General features: G+C 49.1%; 1 protein-coding gene across 3 annotated transcripts in view; it reads right to left on the reverse strand.

Annotated features, from left to right (window-relative positions):
- Nucleotides 1–1,115: 1,115 nt before the first annotated feature.
- The window catches only part of LOC119975933 (GPI mannosyltransferase 4-like), a 34,866-nt gene continuing 11,632 nt past the window's right edge, over nucleotides 1,116–24,349 (reverse strand). For all 3 annotated transcript variants that reach the window (XM_038815896.1, XM_038815898.1, XM_038815897.1), the window contains exons 2-3: nucleotides 14,971–15,158; nucleotides 1,116–3,067 (exon numbers count right to left, since the gene is read on the reverse strand). In XM_038815896.1, coding sequence (XP_038671824.1) covers nucleotides 1,446–3,067; nucleotides 14,971–15,085 — 1,737 coding nt within the window. In that variant the 5' untranslated portion in view covers nucleotides 15,086–15,158 and the 3' untranslated portion in view covers nucleotides 1,116–1,445. The remainder of the gene's footprint in view (nucleotides 3,068–14,970; nucleotides 15,159–24,349) is intronic.

Raw genomic sequence — 24,349 nt, forward strand, 5'->3', positions numbered from 1 at the left:
ATAGATGGTGGGTTTTTGAGTTGGCATAGGGCAGGCATCAGGCGGATGGGGGACCTTTTCCTCGATGGGAAGTTTGCGATTTTAAAGGAGTTGGAGGGGAAGTGGGGTCTCCCCGCTGGGAACAATTTCAGATACATGCAGATTAGGGCGTTTGTTAAGCGGCAGGTGGCAGAGTTTCCGCTACTGCCGCCTAAGGGGGTGCGGGATAGGGTGCTCTCAGGGACGTGGGTCGGTGAGGGCAGGATCTCGGCAATTTATCAGGTGATGCAGGAGGAGGAGGCCTCGGTGGAAGAGCTGAAAGCAAAGTGGGAAGTGGAGCTGGGGAGGAGATCGACGAGGGGACGTGGGCGGACGCTCTGGAGAGGGTGAATTTGTCCTCTTCTTACGCAAGGCTCAGCTTGATTCAGCTGAAGGTGCTGCATAGGGCGCACATGACTGGGGCCAGGATGAGCCGGTTCTTTGGGGGAGAGGACAGATGTGGGAGGTGCTCGGGAGGCCCGGCGGTGGAGGGGTTTTGTAAGGGGGTAGCGGGGACCTTGTCCAAGGTGGGCGGCTCCAGGGTGGAACCAGGCTGGGGGCTCGCGATCTTTGGGGTAGCATCGGAGCCGGGAGTGCAGGAGGCGAGAGAGGCCGGTATCCTGGCCTTTGTATCTCTAGTAGCCCGGCCCCCTAGCCTGGATCAACGACATGGCTGGGTTCATCAAGCTGGAGAAGGTCAAGTTTGCCCTGACGGGGTTGGTACAAGGGTTCTTCCGGCGGTGGCAGCCCTTTCTCGATTTACTGGCGGAGGGTGGTCAATCTCAGCAGCAGCCGGGGGGGGGGGTTAGGGATCTGTTAAGGGGGTTTGTTTTTGCGACTGTTTGTTTGCCACTTTCTTGTTTTTCGTATTGTTATTAATTTATTGTTTTGGGGGGGGGGGTTCTTCTTTCTGTTTATTTTTATACCTTGTTTATTTTATTGTTGGGAGATAATTTGTTGTTGAAAAATCTGAAAAAAATTATTTAAAAAAAAAAAAATTCATCTCCATTTCCCCCCCATGCCAAAAATAGTGGGTACCAGGTCCAGGGATGCAACCTCTGGAATCGGGAGGCCAGCACCATTTTGGCTAAGTGGAAGACCCTTTCGTCCCCATGAAAATTCAGGCCATAGTCTCGGGGTGAGCTTCAACATGAAGATGAGGAGGAATTTCTTCACTCAGAATTGTGATTTATTTTTTTAGAATTCTCTAACCTTTTGGGTTGTGGATACTCAGTCATTGAGAATATTGAAGGCTGAGATGAATGGATATTTGCACTCTAGGGGAATAAAAGGATATGGGGATGTGGTAGAAAAGTAGAATTGAGGTCAGAGATCAGCCATAATCTTATTGAATGGCAGAGCAGACACGAAAGGCCATATGGCCGACTCCAGCTCCTATTTCCTATGCTGTTAAGTAAATAGTTTCACTACAATTCTGAGTTCTTGTGCATCTTGAAAATATAAAGACTCAGTTGGTTCAATCCATCTTTAGAAAAAAGTAAAGGAATTTCAGGGGGATCCTCCATAGATAAATGAGGGAAGAAGGATGCAACAGTTCTCCATTGAAAATCACAGTATTTAATGATGTATTCAACAGTACCGGGTGCAATGATATAGATATTTATTTGGTTATTCTCAGTGTGTTTGGAAGATAAATTGCCAAGTAGCCCATTCACTGTGTCATTGAGAACGGAAAAATCAGACCCACCCAGGTCAATGATTTTGATAGATTCTCTGTCTGATCTGATGTTCAGGAGATAGCGAGGAGGCATGTAAGTGTGGTAAAATATCAAATTGTGCTCAAGCTGGTTAGACACAGGATCCTTTGAATACAAAGCTTTTTCTAAATAAGACAGACAAGGAATTAATCCACCCTGGTGCAGACATCCAAAAAGTACTGAACATAAAATGTTAAACACAACCATTACAGTTCTCCCCCTCAACATGTCATTATTTAAAACACTGTGTAGAACAACTGGTGCAATGAGTGGACTAAGAAACCGAGCTTCCTGATGACTAAACAAGGACAGGACGATCAGGGGAACAAAATAAACCAAAACTAAATACTCAACAATTGGAGGAGTAGCTGGAAAATGCGCTTTTAATCTTTTTTCAAGCTGCTTTTTCTTTAGCATGTGACATCCATCTGCACTGACAAATTTGTGGGTTATCATTCTGATGGCAGATATAACAGCTGACAAGTGAAGAGCACCGAACATCATAAGCCCATTAACAGTCAGGTGTGTAAACCAGGGATGCCTGCCATGAGCAGAAAGGTTTTCTGGATCCAAATTATACCGAATAAAGTTGAATGGAGTTAAAACTAGATGTTTGCATAGATTAAAAATGTGTTCATGTCCAGCATTTCCGTCTTTCAAGAACCAGTCAATTTCAGAAAACAATAAATCAAAATATAGTGTATCTACAATAATGAAAATGCAAGTGGTTACAATTACAGGTGAAAAAATGCCTAAGAATCTCTTTAATATTGTTCTTAAACTGAATTGAAATGTGCCTTTCTGATCACAAGAAAGCCACAGGAGCATTGGTACTAAAGCATAACCAATGAATGTGGGTCTGTTAAAAAAGCCGGAAACTAAAACAATCCCAATAAGATGTTTATTGTTCCTCCACTCCTTTGCCCTAAGATATGGTGCTCCATGTTCTTGTGCTGTGTCCATTGCCACTAACAGCAGCAATAATGCAAACAAAGCTCCTTCTATAACATTTGAAAATGTCCTGGTATAAAAAACCAGCATCACATGTGACCCACTCAGCAGTATTAAAGCACGCCATGGATTTGTTCCCCAGAGACAGGCTAAACGGTATACAGAATAGTCCAGTATAAAGCTCAAACATGTTACATACAATCTGGGGAAAACCAACAAATTGTAACTGTTTAGAATACTGCCAAAAAGGCCAGAATTATGCAATGTTTTCAGGATTATGAAGGAAAAGCCTGTTGTGACCAGTGGGAACAGAACCGATCGACTAGGGTAGCTGGTATTGAATTCCCAAGGACGAAATATCTTTAAATTTAAAATGTCACCTGTAAAGAAAAGAAAGACGTGTTTGAAATGAAAATATATACACAATTTTAAACAACACTTTCAATACTTGTAAATAAAAATACAGTATGTGCAATTTAAAGTCTTGCTCTAGCCTGCTAGCAAACTGCAGAAAGTAAAAACAGCAACCATAAATATCTGAAGTACATCTGTTAAAAACCCTGATGATATTAAATGCGAGGGTATTCCAAAACCTAGTAGGGTAACTTAGAACACCGGATCTTAGTGATGAATAATTTCAATTTGTACAATGTGAGGAAAGATATGCAAACAGTGAGGAACAGTCCAGTCTCATTGTAATCAATTAATAAAGAATATTTATTAACTTAAAAGAAGCACAACAAGGAAGACTACAATACAAGATAATAGTACTTAACTACGCACAAAGCATCTTATTTAACCCATTCCCAGCTCTCTACCTTTTCAGTACATTTCAGACAATGGACTTCGGAATTCAATCATTCTAGTCGCCGCAGCCTTGGGGGCTGCACTGAGGCTGTACGAGCAGAAGCTGCTCGAGGAGAATCCTGTAGCAGCAGAGCTTGCAGCTGAGGAACAGGAGCCAGCTGGTGAGGATGAAGAGCTGGCCACCCAACAGGCTGAGGAGGAGGTTGGAAGGAGGCACTGCATCAGGCATTGTGTGTACTGACCGCCTGTAGTTCGAAGACTTGCCAGACCGGGCATGCCGTCGAAGAGTCCAGCTGAGCAGGGGGACCGTGCAGCATATCTGCTGGATCATGGTGCACCTGGAACCGCGGTGGTATGGGGGAGGACACCCACTCCCGGTGGTGGTCAAGGTGACAATTACCCTGAATATTTTGGCCTCGGAGTCCTTCCAAGCGCCGTGTCCAGTATCTCAAGACTTCGGTGCATAGGTGCATTTGCACCGTCACAGAGGCCCTATATGCCCGGTTGGCAAAATATATCAACTTCAATGTGGACCGAGCCCATCAGGCTGCCCCGACAGTGGGGTTCGCCATCATCACTGGGATGCCCCAGGTCCAGAGAGTGATCGACGGGACGCATGTCTGCCTATGAGCACCTGCGGATGAGGGGCGGGTCTTCACAAATCAAAAGGGGTTCCACTCGATGAACACCATGCTGGGTTGTAACCACGAGATGCACATCGTGCACGTCTGCACTCAGGCAGCCTGCATAACGCCTTCATCCTGACACACTTGATGGTTCCCGTCCCCATCGATGAGTGACGTGTTGGCTCCTGGACGACAAGAATTGTCCGCTGCAGTCATAGCTTTTTTTTAAAACGCATTTTATTCAAACTTGTATCAAAATAGTTACAGCAAATAAACACCCGGGAAACATTCTTCCCAACAATCAACTATACAGTTTGTACAGATTTTTCTACTTTTTCACCCACCCCCCTCCCCATCACTCAACCCCCCTCCCTGTGACGAACAGCTCCTCAAACACCGTCATGAATATCCCCCACCTTTTCTCCAACTCCTCTGCTGAGCCCCTTAACTCATACTTTATCTTCTCTAACCGCAGGAAGTCATACAGGTCACCCAACCATGCTACTACCCCCGGTGGCAAAGCCGACTGCCACTCCAGCAAAATTTGTCGCCGTGCAATCAGAGAGACGAAGGTCAAGACCAGAAAATCGGCGTAAAACCCTCACCGCTGCCGGGACTGGTGAGGTACTAGCCCCAGTGCCGGGTGAAACCCCGCCTCCCACACTGAAAGTGGCCGGAGAACGGCCGGGTCTCGGGCCGTGCATCCTCACGGCTGACGACCTGCAGTGGTCGTGCCGTATGACATGGCAACAGCCATGTGCAGACCCAACCTGTCATCCCCTGGCCATCCCCCACCAGTCCCCCCAGCCCTTGTAAATGCCTCCCCGACCAGCGGCACGGATCCTGGCCAAGTGTGGCGGGGCTGGACACAGTCCGCAGCCGCCACACCGGGTTCACACACCATCGAGAACTCGGCCCATCGGGGGTGGAGCATCGTGGATGGGCCGGGCGGTGATGCGCCAATGTCGTTGCAATGGCAATGACGTCAGTTTGGAGGGGCGGAGCACGGCTGACCTGCGTCAAACCGGCGCAGGCCCCGATTTCGGCTTTGGAACCTATTCTCTGACCAATCGCCGAACATGATTTTGCCGTGGAGAATCTGCCCATTAACTATTTTGAAATATGCAGCAAATATAACTGGTTAACTATCATCTAATTCCTAATCCCCCACTTTAACTTGCCCTCCACTCTCTCTCTGCACAATCACACACACACAGACACTAAATTAACACAGAGGGTGTGGTAAACCACGTGATTCTATTGTCTGGACTGTACTGTATCATACATGCCTGGGCTCAGGCAGCACGGTGGCCTAGTGGTTAGCACAACCGCCTCACGGCGCTGAGGTCCCAGGTTCGATCCCGGCTCTGGGTCACTGCCCGTGTGGAGTTTGCACATTCTCCCCGTGACTGCGAGGGTTTCGCCCCCACAACCCAAAAATGTGCAGAGTAGGTGGATTGGCCACGCTAAATTGCCCCTTAATTGGAAAAAATAATTGGGTAATCTAAATTTATAAAAATAAAAAAAAAATACATGCCTGGGCTTGTCCAGGTTGGCTCCGTCTGTGGCTCCTCCCCCCGGGGCTTCTGTATAAAAGTGGCAAGTCTCCGCCTCCGGCCCCAGTTCCGGTCCAGAGGCTGGAGGCTTGCTGTTTAGTGTATTAAAGCCTCAGTTAACTTTATCAGCTCGTCGTGTATTAGTGATGGTGTATCAATTTAATACATGATGCACCATCAATTGGACTCGACTCGTGAAGAAGTTCCAAATATCAGGCTTTAATGAACTAGTTGTGTACCCGGCAGTCGACTTACAGAGAAAGGCCGGCTGCTACGGGTTCTTATACCCCACCTCGGAGGAGGGGCTACTGGCCTCTTGGCCAATCGGCGAGCAGTCACATGACTGACCTCAGTCAATTGGCAGCGACACATGACCTGCCTGAGCCAATGGGCAGCGAGTTCTCTGCACCAATGGCAGCACTACTCTGAGGTACCGTGAACCTCCTAGTCATACCACCACAGTCACCCCTTGTGGAGAAAGAAGTGGGGGGGGGGGGGAGACGAGGAGAGGAGAAAGGGGGGGGCGTCGAACTGGTAGTATGACTAGAGAGAATGAGGTGTACCGAGATGTCTGGTGGCTGCCCACTGGCCCGCGACAAATGTACAAAAGAATAATACCGCGCACAATGCACTTATGAACAATCGAGGAACAAACAAGCAAAAAAAATGAAAAGGAAGATGCAACAGTGTACAAGGGAACGCTGAACAACACAAAGAGTCCAACAAAAAGACCAGTGGAACATCAAATCGACTCGATCAGTCTGACGGGTGCCTTCAATGTCCTGCTGGACCTGCGGAGCGGTGGTCGTCTGTGACTCCAGGAGCGGCGGTCGTGGTCCTGTGTCCGTACCCCTGGTCGGTGCTAACGAAGTTCTGGCCGGGGGAGAGGGTTTCTGTGCGCTGGGTTGCGGGGTCTGGGAGGGGTTGGGACTGGGGGGGGGGGGGCGTTGGTGTGGGGGGTTGTGGACAGTAGGACGGTCTTCCAGACCGTACCGTTCTCCCGCTCGACCTGTCCGTAGTTGTACGTGGACAACTCGATCCGCCACGGCATGATCTTGTCGTTCTTGATCTTGCCCCTCTGTGCATTATCGAACATAAAGGCCACTGACCGTTGGTCTGTGAGGAGGGTGAACCTCCTGCCGGCCAGATAGTGCGTCCAATATCGCACAGCTTCGACAATGGCCTGTGCCTCCTTTTCCACCGAGGAATGGCGGAGTTCGGAAGCGTGGAGGGTCCGGGAAAAGAAGGCCACGGGTCTGCCCGCTTGGTACAGGGTGGCCGCCAGAGCTACATCGGACGCGTCGCTCTCGACCTGGAATGGGAGGGACTCGTCGATAGCACGCATCGTGGCCCTTGCAATGTCTGCTTTGATGCGGCTAAAGGCCTGGCAGGCCAGCATCAACATTGGCAACGTGGTGGATTGGATGAGGGGGCGGGCTTTGTCGGCGTAGTTCGGAACCCACTGGGCATAATAAGAAAAGAAGCCCAGACAGCGTTTGAGGGAGTTGGGGAGAGGGAGTTCCATTAGGGGGCGCATGCGTTCAGGGTCGGGGCCTATCACTCCGTTACGCAATACGTAGCCGAGAATGGCTAGACGATCGGTGCTAAACACACACTTATCCTTATTGTATGTGAGGTTAAGGAGTTTTGCTGTACGGAGGCATTTTTGGAGGTTGGTGTCATGGTCCTGCTGGTCGTGGCCGCAGATGGTGACATTGTCGATATACGGGAAGGTTGCCCGTAAACCGTGGTGGTCAACCATTCAGTCCATCACCCGTTGGAAGACCGAGACCCCATTTGTGACACCGAATGGAACCCTTAGAAAGTGGTAGAGGCGCCCGTCAGCCTCGAACGCGGTGTACAGTCGGTCACTCGCGCGGATAGGCAGCTGGTGATAGGTGGACTTAAGGTCCACCGTGGAGAAGACTTTGTACTTCGCGATCCTGTTAACCAGGTCGGCGATACGGGGGAGAGGATATGCGTCCAGCTGCGTAAACCTGTTGATGGTCTGACTGTAGTCAATGACCATCCAGTTTTTCTCCCCAGTCCTAACCACCCGCACTTGGGCTCGCCAGGGACTGTTGCTGGCCTCAATCACTCCTTCCTTCAGCAGCCTCTGGACCTCGGACCTGATGAAGGTCTGGTCTTGGGCACTGTACCGTCTGCTCCTAGTGGCGACGGGCTTGCAATCCGGGGTGAGTTTCGCAAACAAGGAATGGGGGTCCACTTTGAGGGACGCGAGGCTGCAGACAGTAAGGGGGGGAATAGGGCTGCCGAATTTAAAGGTCAAGCTCTGCAGGTTGCATTGGAAATCCAGTTCTAAAAGTGCTGGTGTGCAGAGACGGGGAAGGACGAGGAGTTTGTAATTTTTAAAAACCCTCCCCTGGACCGGAGGTCCGCTACGCAGCACCCGGTGATTTGGACGGAGTGCGAACCTGAAGCCAGAGCGATTTTGTGCTTAACCGGGTGAACAGAGCGCGCAGCGTCTTACCTTGTCAGGGTGGACAAAACTCTCTGTGCTCCTGGAGTCTAATAGGCAGCTCATCTCGTGTCCGTTTAGGAGGATTTGCGTAGTCGCCGTGGATAGCGTGCGGGGCCGTGATTGGTCCAGTGTCACAGCAGCGAGTCGTGGCAGGAGCTCTGAGTCGTCTTCGCCCATGGAATATTCACTGGTGGGGTCCTCCGTGCCGACCTAAGATGGCGGCGCCCGTCGGCCACACGTGGAGTCGGGGCCCCAAAATGGCGGCGTCCGTGGGTCACTCGTGGTGGCTGGGAGCGGGGGCAGAGAGGTCTGTGGGCCGCCCGGGGCCTTGTGGGAGTGGGGGGGTGCTCCGCGGTCGCTGCGCGGAACAGCAGCAACCGACCTGGACTGGCAGACCACGGAGTAGTGGCCCTTTTTACCGCAGCTCTTGCAGACTGCGGAGCGGGCCTGACAGCGCGGGCGGGGGTGCTTGGCCTGGCCACAGAAATAACAGCGGGGCCCCGTGGGCTTATCGGGGCGTCCCGCAGCGCAGGCCTGGGGAGGGGGAGGGGCGGAATCGGCGGGGGTGAGGGGAGGTGCGTGCCAAGTTGCCCAAGGGGTCGCCGCGCGGCCGGGGGCATATGCGCGGGCGTTTCGGTTAGCAACCTCCAGGGAGGATACGAGGGTCCGTGCCTCAATGAGGGTCAAAGTGTCCTTCTCTAGGAGCCGCTGGCGTATCTGAGGATTGCATTCCCACGACAAAGGCATCCCTGATTAGCAGTTCAGTGTGCTCCGAGGCGGTAACCTGCGGGCAGGCGCAATTTCTCCCCAGGACAATGAGGGCCCGATGAGTCAAGGGACTCACCGGGGATCTGTTGCCTTGTTGCCAGGAGGTGCGCGCGTAGACTTGGTTTACAGGCCTGAGAAAATGTCCTTTCAGGAGATCCATGGCTGCGTCATAGTCCTGTTCATCCTCTATCATCGAATAAACGCACAAGTGGAGGATGTGGAGTTTCTGCTCCTTTGTTGGTTGATTGTCTGTAGTGGTGAGGTAACTATTGAAGCACGCCAGCCAATGTTTAAAAGTTGCTGACGCGTTTGTAGCATGCAGGCTGACGCGGAGGCAGTCTGGTTTGATCCGTAGCTCCATTTCCAAATTCTAGTTCATTAAATTGATGCACCATCAATTGGACTCGAGTCGTGAAGAAGTTCTAAATATCAGGTTTTAATGAACTAGTTGTGTGCCCGGCAATCGACTGACAGAGAAAGGCCGGCTGCTACGGGTTCTTAGGCCTCGTAGGAGGGGCTACTGGCCTCTCGGCCAATCGGCGAGCAGTCACATGACTGACCTCAGCCAATTGGCAGAGAGACACATGACCTGCCTGAGCCAATGGGCAGCGAGTCCTCTGCACCAACGGCAGCACTACTCTGAGGTATCATAAACCTCCTAGTCATACCACCACAATACACTAAATTTCTAAGATGGACGCTTCACTCAAGATGAACTCCTCACTCAAGCCTGATCGCCTGGAACTGGACCCAGAAGCAACTGACGCTGCAGAGACTTTTGAACACTGGCTAAGCTGCTTTGAGGTCTATCTCGCGTCTTTCAACGAGGACTTCACGGACCTCCAGAAGAAGCAGCAGGTCCTCCACGCACAGCTGAGCCCAAGAGTCTTTAACCTCATCAGGGACGCCCCATCGTACGCGGAAGCAATAACGCTGCTCAATGGACACTATGTGAAATCCGTGAACCAGGTTCCTAGGCACCTCCTCGCCACAAGACGCCAATGTCCTGGGCAATCACTTGCGGAATTCCTACGCGCCTTGCGCATCCTCTGTCGAAACTGTGACTGCTGGGTGATATCGGCTACTCAGCGCGCAGAGCTGCTGATAAGGGACGCCTATGTCGCTGGCATGCACTCAAACTATATCCACCAGTGTTTATTAGAAGGGAGGACACTCGGCCTCCCAGAGACAGTCCAGCTCTCCAACTCACTGGAGGTGGCCTCCCAGAACATGGGGCCTACACCTCTGGCAATGCAGCACCCTCGTGGGCGCAGCCATCAGCCAATCCGGGCGCGACGCAAGCCTGCGATGCGCACCGGCCCGCCAACGGGGCCCCAGGTGCTACTTCCACGGCCAGAATAATAACCACCGACAACGCTGCCTGGCACGGAACGTGACTTGTAACGGCTTTGGGAAGAAGGGCCACTTCGCAAAACCAGGCCCGACCCCTGCCTAAATCTTCTACGCCCAGCAGCGCTGCCTGCTGCCTGTCGGGGCCACCCCAAGCTGCCGCACCACCCGCCATGTGCGACCCGTGGGCTCCGCCATCTTTACCCTCAGCCGACACATGCGACTCACGGGGGCCACCATCTTGGATGCCACCTTGCATCTCGACCGCCACGTGCGACCCATGGGGGCCGCCATCTTGGATGACATTTTGCACCTCGCCCACCACGTGCGACTCATGTGGGCTGCCATCTTGGGACCCCTCCACTGCCTTCCGGGAACCCAGCTCGCCCAACCGTACGCTGGGTGCCGCTACCGCCGACCGGCCCGTCAACCGTCTTCCGACCCTTGCCTCCATCACACTGGACCAGTCCCGGCCGCGGACCACCTCGCGAAGTCCACGATGGCCATCCGAATCAACGGGCACGAGACGGTCTGCCTTTTCGACTCCGGCAGCACAGATAACTTCATACACCCGGATACGGTAAGGCGCTGCTCCCTCCCCATCCTACCCGCGACCCAGAAAATCTCCCTGGCTTCCGATCCCACGCTGTGGAAATCTGGGGGTACTGCGTCGCGACCCTCACTGTGCAGGGCATAGAGTACACCAACTTTAGGCTCTACGTCCTCCCCCACCTCTGCGCTGCCCTATTATTGGGCCTCGACTTCCAATGCCACCTCTCTTACCTTGAAGTTCAACGGACCCCTGCCCCCCCTCACAGTCTGTACCCTCGCGACCCTTAAGGTCGCCACACCCTCCCTCTTCGCAAACCTCACCCCGGACTATAAGCCCGTCGCTACCAGAAGCAGAAGCTATAGTGCCCAGGACAGGGCCTTCATCCGGTCGGAAGTCCAGTGACTCCTGCGAGAGGGGATTATTGAGGCTAGTACAGCCCCTGGAGAGCTCAAGTGGTGGTTGTCCAAACTGGGGAGAAGCACCGGATGGTCATCGATTACAGCCAGACCATCAACCGGTACACGGAGCTCAATGCGTACCCCCTCCCCCGCATATCTGACATGTTCAATCAGATTGCGCAGTATCGAGTCTTCTCTGCAGTCGACTTGAAGTCTGCGTACCGCCAGCTCCCCATCCGCCGGGAGGACCTCCAATGCTCTGCCTTCAAGGCAGATGGCCACCTCTATCACTTCCTCAGGGTTCCCTTCGGCGTTACTAACGGGGTCTCGGTCTTCCAAAGGGAACTGGACCGAATGGTTCACCAGTACGGGCTGCGGGCCATGTCCCGTACCTGGACAACGTCACCATCTGCGACCATGACCAGCAGGACCATGACGAGAACCTCCAGCGCTTTCTGCACACCGCGAAACCCCTGAACCTCACGTATAATAGAGAGAAATGCGTCTTTCGGATGACACGCACTCCTGGAACTCTCCCTCCCCCAAGGCCCTGAAGAGATGTCTGGGGTTCTTCTCCTACTATGAAATGAAAAAATGAAAATGAAAATCACTTATTGTCACAAGTAGGCTTCAGTGAAGTTACTGTGAAAAGCCCCTAGTCGCCACAATCCGGCGCCTGTCCGGGGAGGCTGGTACGGGAATTGAACCGTGCTGCTGGCCTGCTTGGTCTGCTTTAAAAGCCAGCGATTTAGCTGAGTGAGCTAAACCAGCCCCGTATGCCCAGTGGGTCCCCAACTATGCGTACAAGGCCCGCCCACTGATCAAATCTACCACTTTTCCCATGACGTCTGAGCCCGACTGGCCTTCAACCGCATTAAAGCAGACATTGCCAAAGTCGCGATGCATGCTGTGGATAAGTCCATCCCGTTTCAAGTGGAAAACGTTGCGTCCGACTTTGCTGTGGCTGCCATGCTCAACCAGGCGGGCAGGCCCGTGGCTTTCTTCTCCCGTACCCTCCATGCCTCCGAAATTCGACACTCCTCTGTCGAAAAGGAGGCCCAGGCCATCGTAGAAGCTGTAAGACACTGGAGGCATGACCTGCCGGCAGGTGATTCACTCTCCTCACTGACCAACAGCTGGTTGCCTTCATGTTCAATAACACACAGCGGGGCAAGATTAAGAACGACAAGATTCTGAGGTGGAGGATCGAGCTCTCCACCTACAATTACGATATCTTGTATCGTCCCGGGAAGCTCAATGAGCCCCCAGATGCCCTCTCCCGCGGTACATGTGCCAGCGCACAAGTAGACTGACTCAGGGCTCTCCACAATTACCTCTGTCACCCGGGGGTCACTCGCGTTTTCCATTTCATCAAGGCTCGCAACCTGCCTTACTCCATTGACGAGGTCAGGTCCGTGACCAGGGTCTGCCAGGTCTGCGCGGAGTGCAAACCACACTTCTATCGGCCAGACAGAGCACACCTGGTAAAAGCCTCCCGCCCCTTCGAGCGCCTCAGCATGGACTTCAAGGGCCCCTCCCCTCCACTGACCATAACGTGTACTTCCTCAACATCGTTGATGAGAACTCGATTCCTCTTTGCCATCCCCTGCTCTGACATGACCTCTGCCACCGTCATCAAGGCCCTGCACAGCCTTTTCGCCCTGTTCGGGTTCCCCGCCTATATCCACAGCAATCGGGGTTCCTCCTTTATGAGTGACGAGTTGCGTCAGTTCCTGCTCAGCAAAGGCATCACCCCCAGCAGGACGACCAGCCACAACCCCCGGGGAAACGGACAGGTGGAGAGCGAGAACGCGACGGTCTCGAAGGCCATCCTTCTGGCCCTACGGTCAAAGAATCTCCCAGTCTTCCGCTGGCAAGAGGTCCTCCCCGATGCGCTCTACTCCATCCGGTCGCTCCTATGTACAGCTACTAACGTGACCCCTCATGAATGTCTGTTTGCCTTCCCCAGGAAGTCCACCTCCGGGGTCTCGCTCCCATCCTGGCTGACAGTCCCAGGGCCCGTCCTTCTCCGGCAGCATGCAAAGAGCCATAAAACCAACCCCCTCGTCGAGAAGATCCAGCTGCTCCATGCAAACCCCCAATACGCCTACGTGGCACACCAGGACGGGCGGCAGGACATAGTCTCCCATCGGGATTTTACTCCTGCAGGCTCCCCGGAGACCATCACTACCACCACCACCCTCCACTCTACACCGTCTTCCGCCACCCCTGCCCACCTCCCTCACGAACTGACACCCGCAGGCCCACCGGCGACAAATACCACCACCTCCGCCCCTACATCGCGCCCCCCTTTGCCGACTGAACATCTGGGTGAAGAAGCTGATGACAACATACTCCCAGAGGCGAAGGTCTCGATGACATTAAGTTATACATCTGGAAAAGATGCCATCAGATATGCTTGATCTCTTGGTAAGGACAGAAAAAAGTAACAGTGATAGACCATATTGCACAAGCTAAAATTACTGATTTAAACTTATGACAAGATGCAATTTTTTATGGAAGCAATGATGACTCTTTGTCAATATGCATCAATATCCCTTCTAAACAACAAATCTTTTTTTAAATTTTTTGTAATAAATGTTAGAGTACCCAATTCAATTTTTTCAATTAAGGGGCAATTTAGCGTGGCCAATCAATCTACCCTGCACATCTTTGGGTTGTGAGGGCGAAACCCACGCAAACACAGGGAGAATGTGCAAACTCCATACGGACAGTGACCTAGAGCCGGGATCGAACATGGGACCTTACACCGTGAGGCAGCAATGCTAACCACTGCGCCACCATGCTGCCCACACAACAAATATCTTTAACATTAGGGATTGACTTGCTCCTGTAGCTTTTAAAATTTTAATATCTTTCCCCATTCCATTCTGCTTATTTTCCCTTCACATACAAAATCTTTAAACACGTCAGCCACCTGCTGTTCACTCTGCCCCTTTACAAGTTATGCACACATTTTCATACCTTCATTCGAGTGTTGATATTTTTAACCTGACTTATCATTGCTTCCATAATCGGCAGGTTAGGTGAATTGGCCACGCTAAATTGCCCCTTAATTGGAAAAATTGAATTGGATACTCTAAAATTTATTACAAATTTTTAAAAAAAGATTTGTTGTTTAGAAGGGATATTGAAGGATGTTGACAAAGAGTCATCATTGCTTCCATAGAAAATTACATCTTGTCATAAGTTTAAATCAGTAATTTTAGCTTGTGCAATATGGTCTATCACTGTTGCTTTTTTCTGTCCTTGCCAAGAGATCAAGCATATCTGATGGCATCTTTTCCAGATGTAGAACTTAATGTCAGAAACATAAATATACAATATACTTTATGCATTAGGCTATGTTTTGTCAAATCTACAGAGGCTGACATTTGCATCGAACATAAATAAAAATATTGGGAAGAAGCCGAAAACCGACATTTTATCGAGGCTACTGTCTTTAAATCCCACCGTTAACTGAGATTTGTAACTGTGTCCCCCAAAGAGTAGTGCAATTTCAATCAATTCTTTTCAATCTCATTTGCTTTGAGTGTGGAGGACAGGCAGAGTCCCAGGTGTCACAGGTGCACCTTCAGTCAAACACACAAGGCATGTTGAGCTATGTCTTCTGAACCTCTGTGATTAAAATGGCTAACTGCTTGGAGGAAACAAAATGAATTGTCACAACAAAAATAATTTGCAGAAAATACATTTTAAAGAAGCTATCAGAGTTTGTTTACCTGCCATAACCTCTGGAGACTGAAAAAATTCATCAGGATGTATGTAGCCTGTTTGCGGAACCAGACACCACAGTATCCTGAACAACCCAAGTGCCAACCATACCATCCTGAGCATCTTTGCGAACACCCACTAGAAACAGTGTAGTGTTTTTGATGTAGGTGATGTAGGTTGATGTAGTGTTTTGATGCTGAAAAAGAAAATGTGATAAGTTACATTAGAATATTTCTGTAAAGTCTGACGTAGTTATATTCACATATCAGGATTATACTAGTTAGTGCTAACTGTAATAGTAATTTGTGATTATGTCCCCTGGAAGCAGTTACGTTAATGTGGTAATCAACAATTGATTATGGAAAATATAAGTTAATATAATCACTACACGTCATCAATGTTAACCAGCACTTCATAAAAAGTTTTGATATCTTGTCACATTTAGAAACTGGGTACCTACTTTCCATAGAGTTCTGGAGATTGAATGAAATTATTCATGTTGAACCTGTTAAATTTACCACATTATAGTAATAATAATAATCTTTATTATCACAAGTAGGCTTACATTAACACTGCAAATGAAGCTACTGTGAAAAACCCCTAGTCGCCACATTCCTCGCCTGTTCAGGTACACAGAGGGAGAATTCAGAATGTCCAAATTACCTAACAGCACGTCTTTCAGGACTTGTGGGAGGAAACCGGAGCACCCAGAGGAAACCCACGCAGACACGAGGAGAACATGCAGACTCCACACAGACCGAGAATCAAACCTGGGACCCTGGAGCTACCGTGCTGCCCACATTACTTTAAATCTGGTGAAGATATAAGATATGAATGTCAATATGGCAGCCGATAATGTGTTTGACTAAACAACAGCAAACTGGGAGTAGTACTTTTGGGCTGGAATGATGTAAACACTGCTAAGTCACAGCAGAGAGTATTGGCACTACTATTCTTCTCAATATCTATAAATGGACATGAGGATATTAAAATTTGCAAGTGACCCAAAAATAAAAGTATGGTTAAATCTGAAGAGCACATTACTGGTTTCAAGAGAAGTGATGGGTTAATATTAATATGTCTCAATATAAATTAAAGTTTTTTATTATCAAAAACATTTTAAAGGTTTTAATAAAAATACTGTTAATACTTTCTCTTAAGTAGTGTTAATAAATGTTTCAAAAAATAAAACAAGCTTTTTAGTTACCATCAATGTTTGTGAGTGACTTGCATGATCGGGTAACAAATGAAAGATAAGCCATTAATGTGATAATACGTGATGTCATTTTGCTTTGCAAAATAATGTAACTATAACTTATGATTTTTGATCCAAGCAAGCTTTCAGTAGAATTTTATTTTTGTGATTAAAACCTTCCCAAATTCTAGCTGTTCCGTTAAATAATTATTGCTAAGGAGATGTTTAGATATCGGAAATTCTTTTTAGTTAGTTAGCTATTTTCTAAATATTGATAATGAAAAAAAGTGTGCTGATCAATCAAGGTGAGTCTTTACATGAGTATGTAACTCATGTGCTACAAGTTGCCAACCCAGGAACTGATCACTTGCCACTGCAGTTGGGCAAGAAGAATAATACATTATACTTTTAACACTCTGTGTGATGTGAAGGATTTTCGCATCCCCAGGGCTTTTCATTTTCCTTTATTTCCCTGTCCCATTAGTGATCACTCAAAATGCTTTCGCCTTCCTGTCCGATATCCAGTGTTACATAGATCATAGAATCCCTAGATTGCAGGATGCCATTCAGCCTATCGAGTGTGCAAGTTCCTCCGAAACAGCACCTACCTAGGCCCTCCCACTATCCCCTTAACCCCATCTAACCTTTGGACACTAGGGTGCAACTTTGCATGGCCAGTCCACCTAACCTGCATGTCTTTGGACTGTGGGAGGAAACCGGAGGACCCAGAGGAAGCACGCACAGACATGTGGAGAATGTGCAAACTCCACACAGTTACCCAAGGTTGAAATCGAACCTGGGTCCCTAGCGCTGTGAGGCTAAAAAATACTTGAGTTAAACACTGCGAATTTGGAAGCCATTATCCAGCTCTCATCACAAACCGCTTTTCCGAGCCACAAGTTCCAATGCCTCCTTGGCTACAATGTCAGGCTAAACCAAATTGTTTTCACCGCTGGCAACCTATCCGGCCCTGAGCTGGGCTTCTGGTTTGAAAGATTCTGCATCACAAAGACTCCCTATTTCTTCCGAGTCTCAATCCCTGTCTAAGCCTATCTGCTGTTGAAGCAATCATCCATACTTTTGTTACTTCCAATATTCTCCAAAGCAGTCACCATCTTCCATCCTACGTTTTGAAATCCAAACCACTACTGCCTGTATCCTAATTTGTGCCAAGACCTCGTCACCACCACCCCTGTTGACATTGATTCCCAATGCCTCTATTCAAAATATCTCATCCTAGTCTTCAACTCTCTCTCCCATACATACCTCTGTAATCTCTTCTGGCCTTACAACTTTCCACAGACATGGACATTATTATCAGAACAGACAGGAAACTATGCCACCATCAATGCGAAACGAAAATAGTTGCAACTTCAGTCATTGAGCCCTTGTTTGCAGCTGATGCTCGTGTGTCCATTAACTCAGAAACTGAGCTCCCAAGGTATTGTCAAATCCTTCTCTGAAGCAGATGAGACAATGGTACTGTCGCTAAACTCCCATAAAACTAAGGTCCTCTTTCAATCAGCTCCAACAGCACAAGATAACACTTATCCCACCGATTAAGATCAATAGTAAGATAATGGAAAATATAGACAATTCCCAGTACTTTGGGATCTTCCTCTTGACAAAGGAAAACAAAATTCATCATCATCCCCTCCAGTATGCCAGCTCAGCTTTTGGCTGATTGAGGAAAAGAGTATTTTAGGTTCTCAAACCTAAAACTAAAGTCATGATTTACTGGGCAACAATGATCCCTGCTCTCATTGCTTCAGAGACTTGGACAAACTATGGTATGCACTACAAAGTACTATAAGTATTGCCTTCACAAAATCCTCCAAATCAGATTGCAGGAGAGGCAGACCAGCATCAATTTCCCCTCAACATTGAGACACTAATCACACAGAATCAGCTCCACTGGGCAGGGCAAGTCACTCATTTGTCATCAGACTCCTGAGGCTTGGGACTGAGTTATGTCAGGAGACTCCCAGGACAGCAGAACTAGGCATGCAATCAGAGCATCCCTGAGAGGTTAAACAGCTCACAGACTCATGGGAGTCCCTGTCTTGCAACTGACCAGAATAGAGATGGTTTATTAGGGAAGTCACCAACCACTTTGCTGAGAGACTTCACTGAGAACGCAAAAAAAGGCAAAGTCAAGGTGACAGAGACAGTGTACAAAACTTCAAATAACTCATCTACCCAACCCTTCAAGCACCACCTGCCCCATATGTGGCAAAGGTTACAGATCGCTGGAGCCATCTCGGAAACGATTGAACTGGAGTGGGTTATCCTTGAGGAACAGCCTAAGACAAGGATTCCCAAGCTGGGTTCTGTGGAACCACTGAGTTCAACAGAACTTGACGAGGAGTTCTGTGATAGGTCCAGCCATTTAAAATGTTTGAAAAAGCTGTCCTTCCAGTTGAACCAATGGAAGGTGGTTTTGTATCAATTTGTTGGCTACTGATAGACTGCCGGTAGACTGACTAGTGTGCCTATGAACTGAGAAGCTGGCCTCTGATTAGTCTAGCTGGAAACACTGGCAAAGTAGGGAAAACTTTAAATTCACAGGCAATTTCGCGTTCATGGAGTGGATGAGGCTAGAGCCAGAAAGAGACAGTGGGGCTGAGAGAGGGACTGGAGACAGGGAGCGGGGCTGAGGAGGAGTGGGGGGCCTGAGAGAGGAAGTGGGGGTCCAAGAGAGAAACTGGGAACGCGGGAAAGGGAGCGGGGATCCTGGAGAAGGAGCAGGGACCTGGAGAGGAATCAGGGGCCCGTGAGAGGCTGCGTGGCTGAGAGGCTGTGGAGGCCGAAAGAGGATGTGGGGACTGGGAGGGAGCAGGGGCCGGAGTGGGGCTGGGGCTGTGGGGGACCCCAAGAGGGGTCTGTGTGTGTGTATGTGTGAGAGAGGGGGAATAATGTGCTTATGTGTAGAGAGAGTTTAGTGTGTGTGACAGAGAGAGGTGTGTGTGTTTGAGAGAGGGTGGGGTGTATATGTATGAGATGGAAAGTGTAAGAGTACGTGTGTGTGAGAGAGAGAGGTGAATGTGTGAGAGGCAGGGGTGAGTGTGTTACGAGGGAGAGGTGACTATGTATGAGAGAGGGAGGGGTGAGTGTGAGAGGAGAGAGTGTGAGTGTTCGAGGGGTGAATGTGAGAGCAGGAGGGGTAAGAGGGAGAGATGTGTGCGAGGGTGGGATGAGTGTGTGTGTGAGAGAGAGGTTGGGATGAGTGTGTGTATGAGAGAGGGGTGAGTGTGGATGTGAGAGATGGAAAGAGTAAGAGTGTGTGTGAGACAGATGATTGTGTGTGTGTGAGAGATAGAGGGGTGAGTGTCAGAGAGGGAGAGATGAGTGTGTATGAGAGAAGGGTGAGTGTATGTGTGAGAGAGGGGTATGTGTGTTTGTGAGGGAGGTGAATCAATGTGTTTGCATGTTTGTCTTTAATGAGAATCCAGCTTTCCAGCAGCACTCCCAATTGTAAATGAATTTGTGAAAAGATCTACATCACTCCTCCCATTAAACATGACAAAAGAAGATAAGACTCAGAAGTATTTGTTGAAAGACAGAATATTTTAATTATAATAAATGGGTACATATAAGACATGATAATTTAAGTTTGTTTTTGTATGTTTTACTTAATGTGCAATAACAATTACTTAATTGTTGTTTAACTCTTCAAAATAATAAGAATGTTTCATAGGAGTTCCCTCAGTACTCGAGAGGCCAAAAGGGTTTCATGGCTGGAAAAGTTTGGGAAACCAAATCAGCCTGAGACATGAGTATTTCCAAACCTTCTTTGTTATCATGTTTTAATTGATATGAATCCTGTTGAAGAGTAGAAGTTAACCCTTTGCGATCTTCTGAGGTACAGTCAAATTAATATACTTTGACTGATCTTAAAATATCTATTGCTGCAAAGGCTGTGCAAGTTGACAAATTTTATGATACGTTAACAACATTTATCACCTGGATCAGCATGATGTTCAGCCTTAGCTAGAAGAGCTTTGTTTATTATAGTTATTTGGATCATTTTTCATTTAAACATTTACATAACTGGCTATTGCTCACATAGTTGGATAAACACTTTTACTCTTCCAGAAATCTTGGGAAAATACATGGAATTTGCTGGAATCAACAGGACCCAGCCAATGTATTTACAATTTGTATTTATATAATATTATTATAATGCATCACAAAGTGAAATAAGTACAAGCCAACGGAAAACACATCGGCAAAAGTTTGGTGAAAGACATAGGTTTGAAAGAGCAGCTTAGAGGAAGAGTGAGAAGTTTAGGGAGGAAATTCTAGAGTTTATTTTTAAAATAAATTTAGAGTACCAAATTCTTTTTTCCCAATTAAGGGGCAATTTAGCATGGCCAATCCACCTGCCCTGCACATCTTTTTGGATTGTGGTGGTGATTACCACACAGAGATGGGGAGAATGTGCAAACTCCACACGGACAGTGACCTAGGGCCGGGATCAAGCCCAGGTCCTAGGCGCCGTAAGGCTACTGTACAAAATTTGTCACCTTATTCACCAATGGGATCATTAACCCCCCCCCCCCCCCCCCCCCCAGAATGTCCTGCAGCCGCTCCAAGACATCCTTAACCCTTGCACCAGGGAGGCAACATACCATGCTGGAGTCTCGATTGTGTCCACAGAACTGCCTGTCTATTCCCCTTAACATTGAGTCCCCTATCACTATCACCCTGCCATTCTTCTTCCTGCCCTCCTGCGCAGCAGAGCCAGCCACGGTGCTACGAACCAGGCTGCTGCTGCCTTCCCCTGGTGAGCCATCTCCCTCAACAGTATCCAAAGCGGTATATCTGTTTTGCAGGGAGATGACCACAGGGGACACCCGCACTGCCTTCCTACTCTTGCTCTGTCTTTTGGTCACCCATTTTCAATCTCCTTCAGTAATTTTCCCCTGCAGTGTGACCAACTCGCTCAACGTGCAATCCACAACGTCCTCAGCATCGCGGATGCTCCAACGTGAGTCCATCCGCAGCCCCAGAGCCGTCAAGTGGTCTAACAGGAGCTGCAGCTGGACACACTTCTTGCACGTGAAGGAGCCAGGGTCAGTGGACGTGTCCCTGAGCTCCCACATCGCACACAAGGAGCATGAAACGGGTCTGGGATCTCCTGCCATGTCTTAAACCTTAAGTTAACTGATACAACTACAATTCCAAAAAATGAAAGAAATAAAAAATTAAGACAAATAAAAAGGAAAACTACTTACCAGTCAGTTACCAGGGATAAAAATCACCTCCTCCCCACCCAGCTTCAAATTCCCAAATTCACTCTTCGCTGTGCCTCACTCTGGCTATGTCTTCTCTGGCTCACTGGGAGAACTCCTGACATGACCCAACTCCTTCCATACCTAGATTACATCTTGGTCCCTGAACCAACCCAATACCTTCTCCGCAAAGGCCATCAAGTAGTAAAACAACAGATTTGGCAGCGCCAACTCCCTCCGAACTGTCTCTCCCTCTGTAAAATTCCTGTCCGAAGCCGAGACAGTCGGCCCGCCCATATAAACCCCATTATAAACCGCTCCAACCCCTGGAAAAATGCTTTAGGCAGGAAGACCAGAAGGCACTGAAACAAGAACACAAATTTTGACAAGATAGTCATGTTACTCTCCTGCACCCGACCCACCAGAGACAATGGAAGGCTGTCCCACCTCTGCAAATCAGCCCTCACCCTATTCGGCAAACTTTATACAAAAAATGTATTTTATTACAAACATGCTTCAAAACAGTTTACAGCAAATGAACACCCCGGGAAACATACTTCTCAGCAGTCAACTGTACAGGCTGTACAGAGTTTTTTCCCTATTTCACCCCCCCCCCCCCCCCCCACCCTCCACGGCGATGAAAAGCTCCTCAAACATGGTCACAAACATCCCCCAACTTTTCTCAAACCCCCCGCCCCTAACTCATACTTTATCTTCTCCAACCGCAGGAAGTTGAACATGTCACCCAACCAAGCCGCTACCCACTGTGGTGATGCCGACCACAGTAAAATCCGCCACCATGCAAGGCCATAACATCGGCCTTCCTCCTCTCCTTGAGCTCCTGCTTCTCTGTAACCCCAAATATCACCACCAAAGGGTCCGGGTCCACCTCCTCCTCCACTATCTTGGCTAAGACCGCGAACACTCCCGTCCAGAATCTTCCCAATTTTTCACAACCCCAAAACATGTGTGCCTGATTCGCTGGTCCCCTGCCCACACCTCTCACACTCCCCTGAAAGAACCCACTCATTCTCGCCCGAGTCATATGCACCCTGTGCACCACTTTAAATTGTATTAGGCTCATTCTTGCACAAGAGGAGGTCCCGTTTACCCTACGCAGTGCCTCACTCCATACTCCCCAATTGATCTCCCCTCCCAACTCCGCTTCCCATTTCTCCTTGATCTTCACCAACCGTTCGCCTCCCTGCTCCCCAGCCACTTGTATATATCCTCAATTCTTCCCTCCCGTTCCATATGCGGAAGCAGCAGTCGCTTCAGCAGGTATATCCTGGAAATCTAGGGAACCCACCTACAGACTTTTTGTGCAAAGTCCCTAACCTGTAGATAACTGAACTAACTCCCCCTCGGCAGCTCTATCCTCTCCCTTAACTCCTCCAAACTGACGAACCCTTCCTCCAATTACAGATCCTTCACCTATTCGGCAAACTAGTGATGATGTGCCCAGTACCATGCCAGCTGGGCCCCCAGATAGCGAAAGTTCGTCCCAACTACTGCGAAAAGGCAGCCCCCTCAACTCAGCTCCCCCCCCCCCCCCCCCCGCCACCCCCCCTCCCCCGCCTCGAGAGACCAACCACAAAATACTCACTCTTCCCAACATTACTTGAAAAAGAACTGAATATCCCCATAATATCACCCATCACTGTCCCCATGTCTCTTACATACAACAAGAGATTATCGGCGTACAAAGATATCCTGTGCTCCACTCAAACCCCCCCCACCCCCACAACTTCACAAACCCTCTCCACTTGTCCAAGGCCCTCAAGGCAATTGCCAATGATTCAATCGCCAACACGAACAGCAACTGAGATATAGGACAACCTAAAGGGCCCAAAACTCATGGTGTTAGTTGGCCCACTAGCCGACGGTGCCACATAGAACAGCCGCTCCCACGACATAAACCCAGGCACGAACCAACACGTTCCCAGAATCATAAACAAGTATCTCCATTCAATCCTATTGAAGGCCTTTTCTGCATCCAACAGCCAATTATCTATGGCTCTGGCCACACCGCCAGTGCACAAACCATATTAAACAGCCAGCTCACATGAGACAACAGCTTCTGGCTCTTTACAAAGCCCAGCTGGTCCTCTCCCACAACCTCTGGCTGTCAGGGCTCCAATCTTAACGGCAGAACCTTCGCTAGGAAATTTGGATCCACATTAAGCAGAGAAATATTCCGATACGACCTGCACTCCATGGGATCTTTATCCTTCTTTAGAAGGAGAGAAATAGAAGCCTTGCCCAACGTCTCTAGAAGGGAACCCCATGCCAGTGAATCATTAAACATCCCCAACACCAATGGGGCTAACTGATCCACAAACTTATAAAATTCTACCGGGAACCCATCTGGCCCCGGTGCATCTCCTTCAAAGCCACACGCACCTCCTCCAACGTCAACGGCGCCTACAAACGTTCCTGTAGCTCTATCTGAGGAACCTCCAACCACTCTAAAAACCCCAACATTACCTGTTTTTCCTCCGGCGGCTCCGACTTATGAAGCCCCTCACAGATGGACTGAAACACCTTGCCTCGGGCAGACACCAATCACCCCCCACCCCTCCCCACCGGGTTTCCCGCACCTGCACAATCTCTCTAGCAGCTTTTTGACGCCTCAACTGATGGACAAAAACGTGACTAGCTTTCTCCCCATACTCAACAGAGTTGGGTAAACAGTGCTCTCTTTACACGGGCACCACCCAGCCCGTGTGTAACAGGTCAAACTGGGTTCCATTCGAACCCGGGTCCTTGGCGCCGTGATGCCGCAGTGCTAACCACTGCACTATTATACGTTTGGCTGCTGTTGTATAAAGAGTCAAAGGTTCTGCTCCTTTTCCACAAACACCTTTAATTTACTTCAACAGACTCTGCACAAAACTTTAACATCACATCACCTCACACAAAGGCCACCTGAAGCCCCTTTACATATCAGTGTCAATT

Source organism: Scyliorhinus canicula, chromosome 13 (genome assembly GCF_902713615.1).
Source record: "Scyliorhinus canicula chromosome 13, sScyCan1.1, whole genome shotgun sequence".
Classification (NCBI taxonomy): Eukaryota; Metazoa; Chordata; class Chondrichthyes; order Carcharhiniformes; family Scyliorhinidae; genus Scyliorhinus; species Scyliorhinus canicula.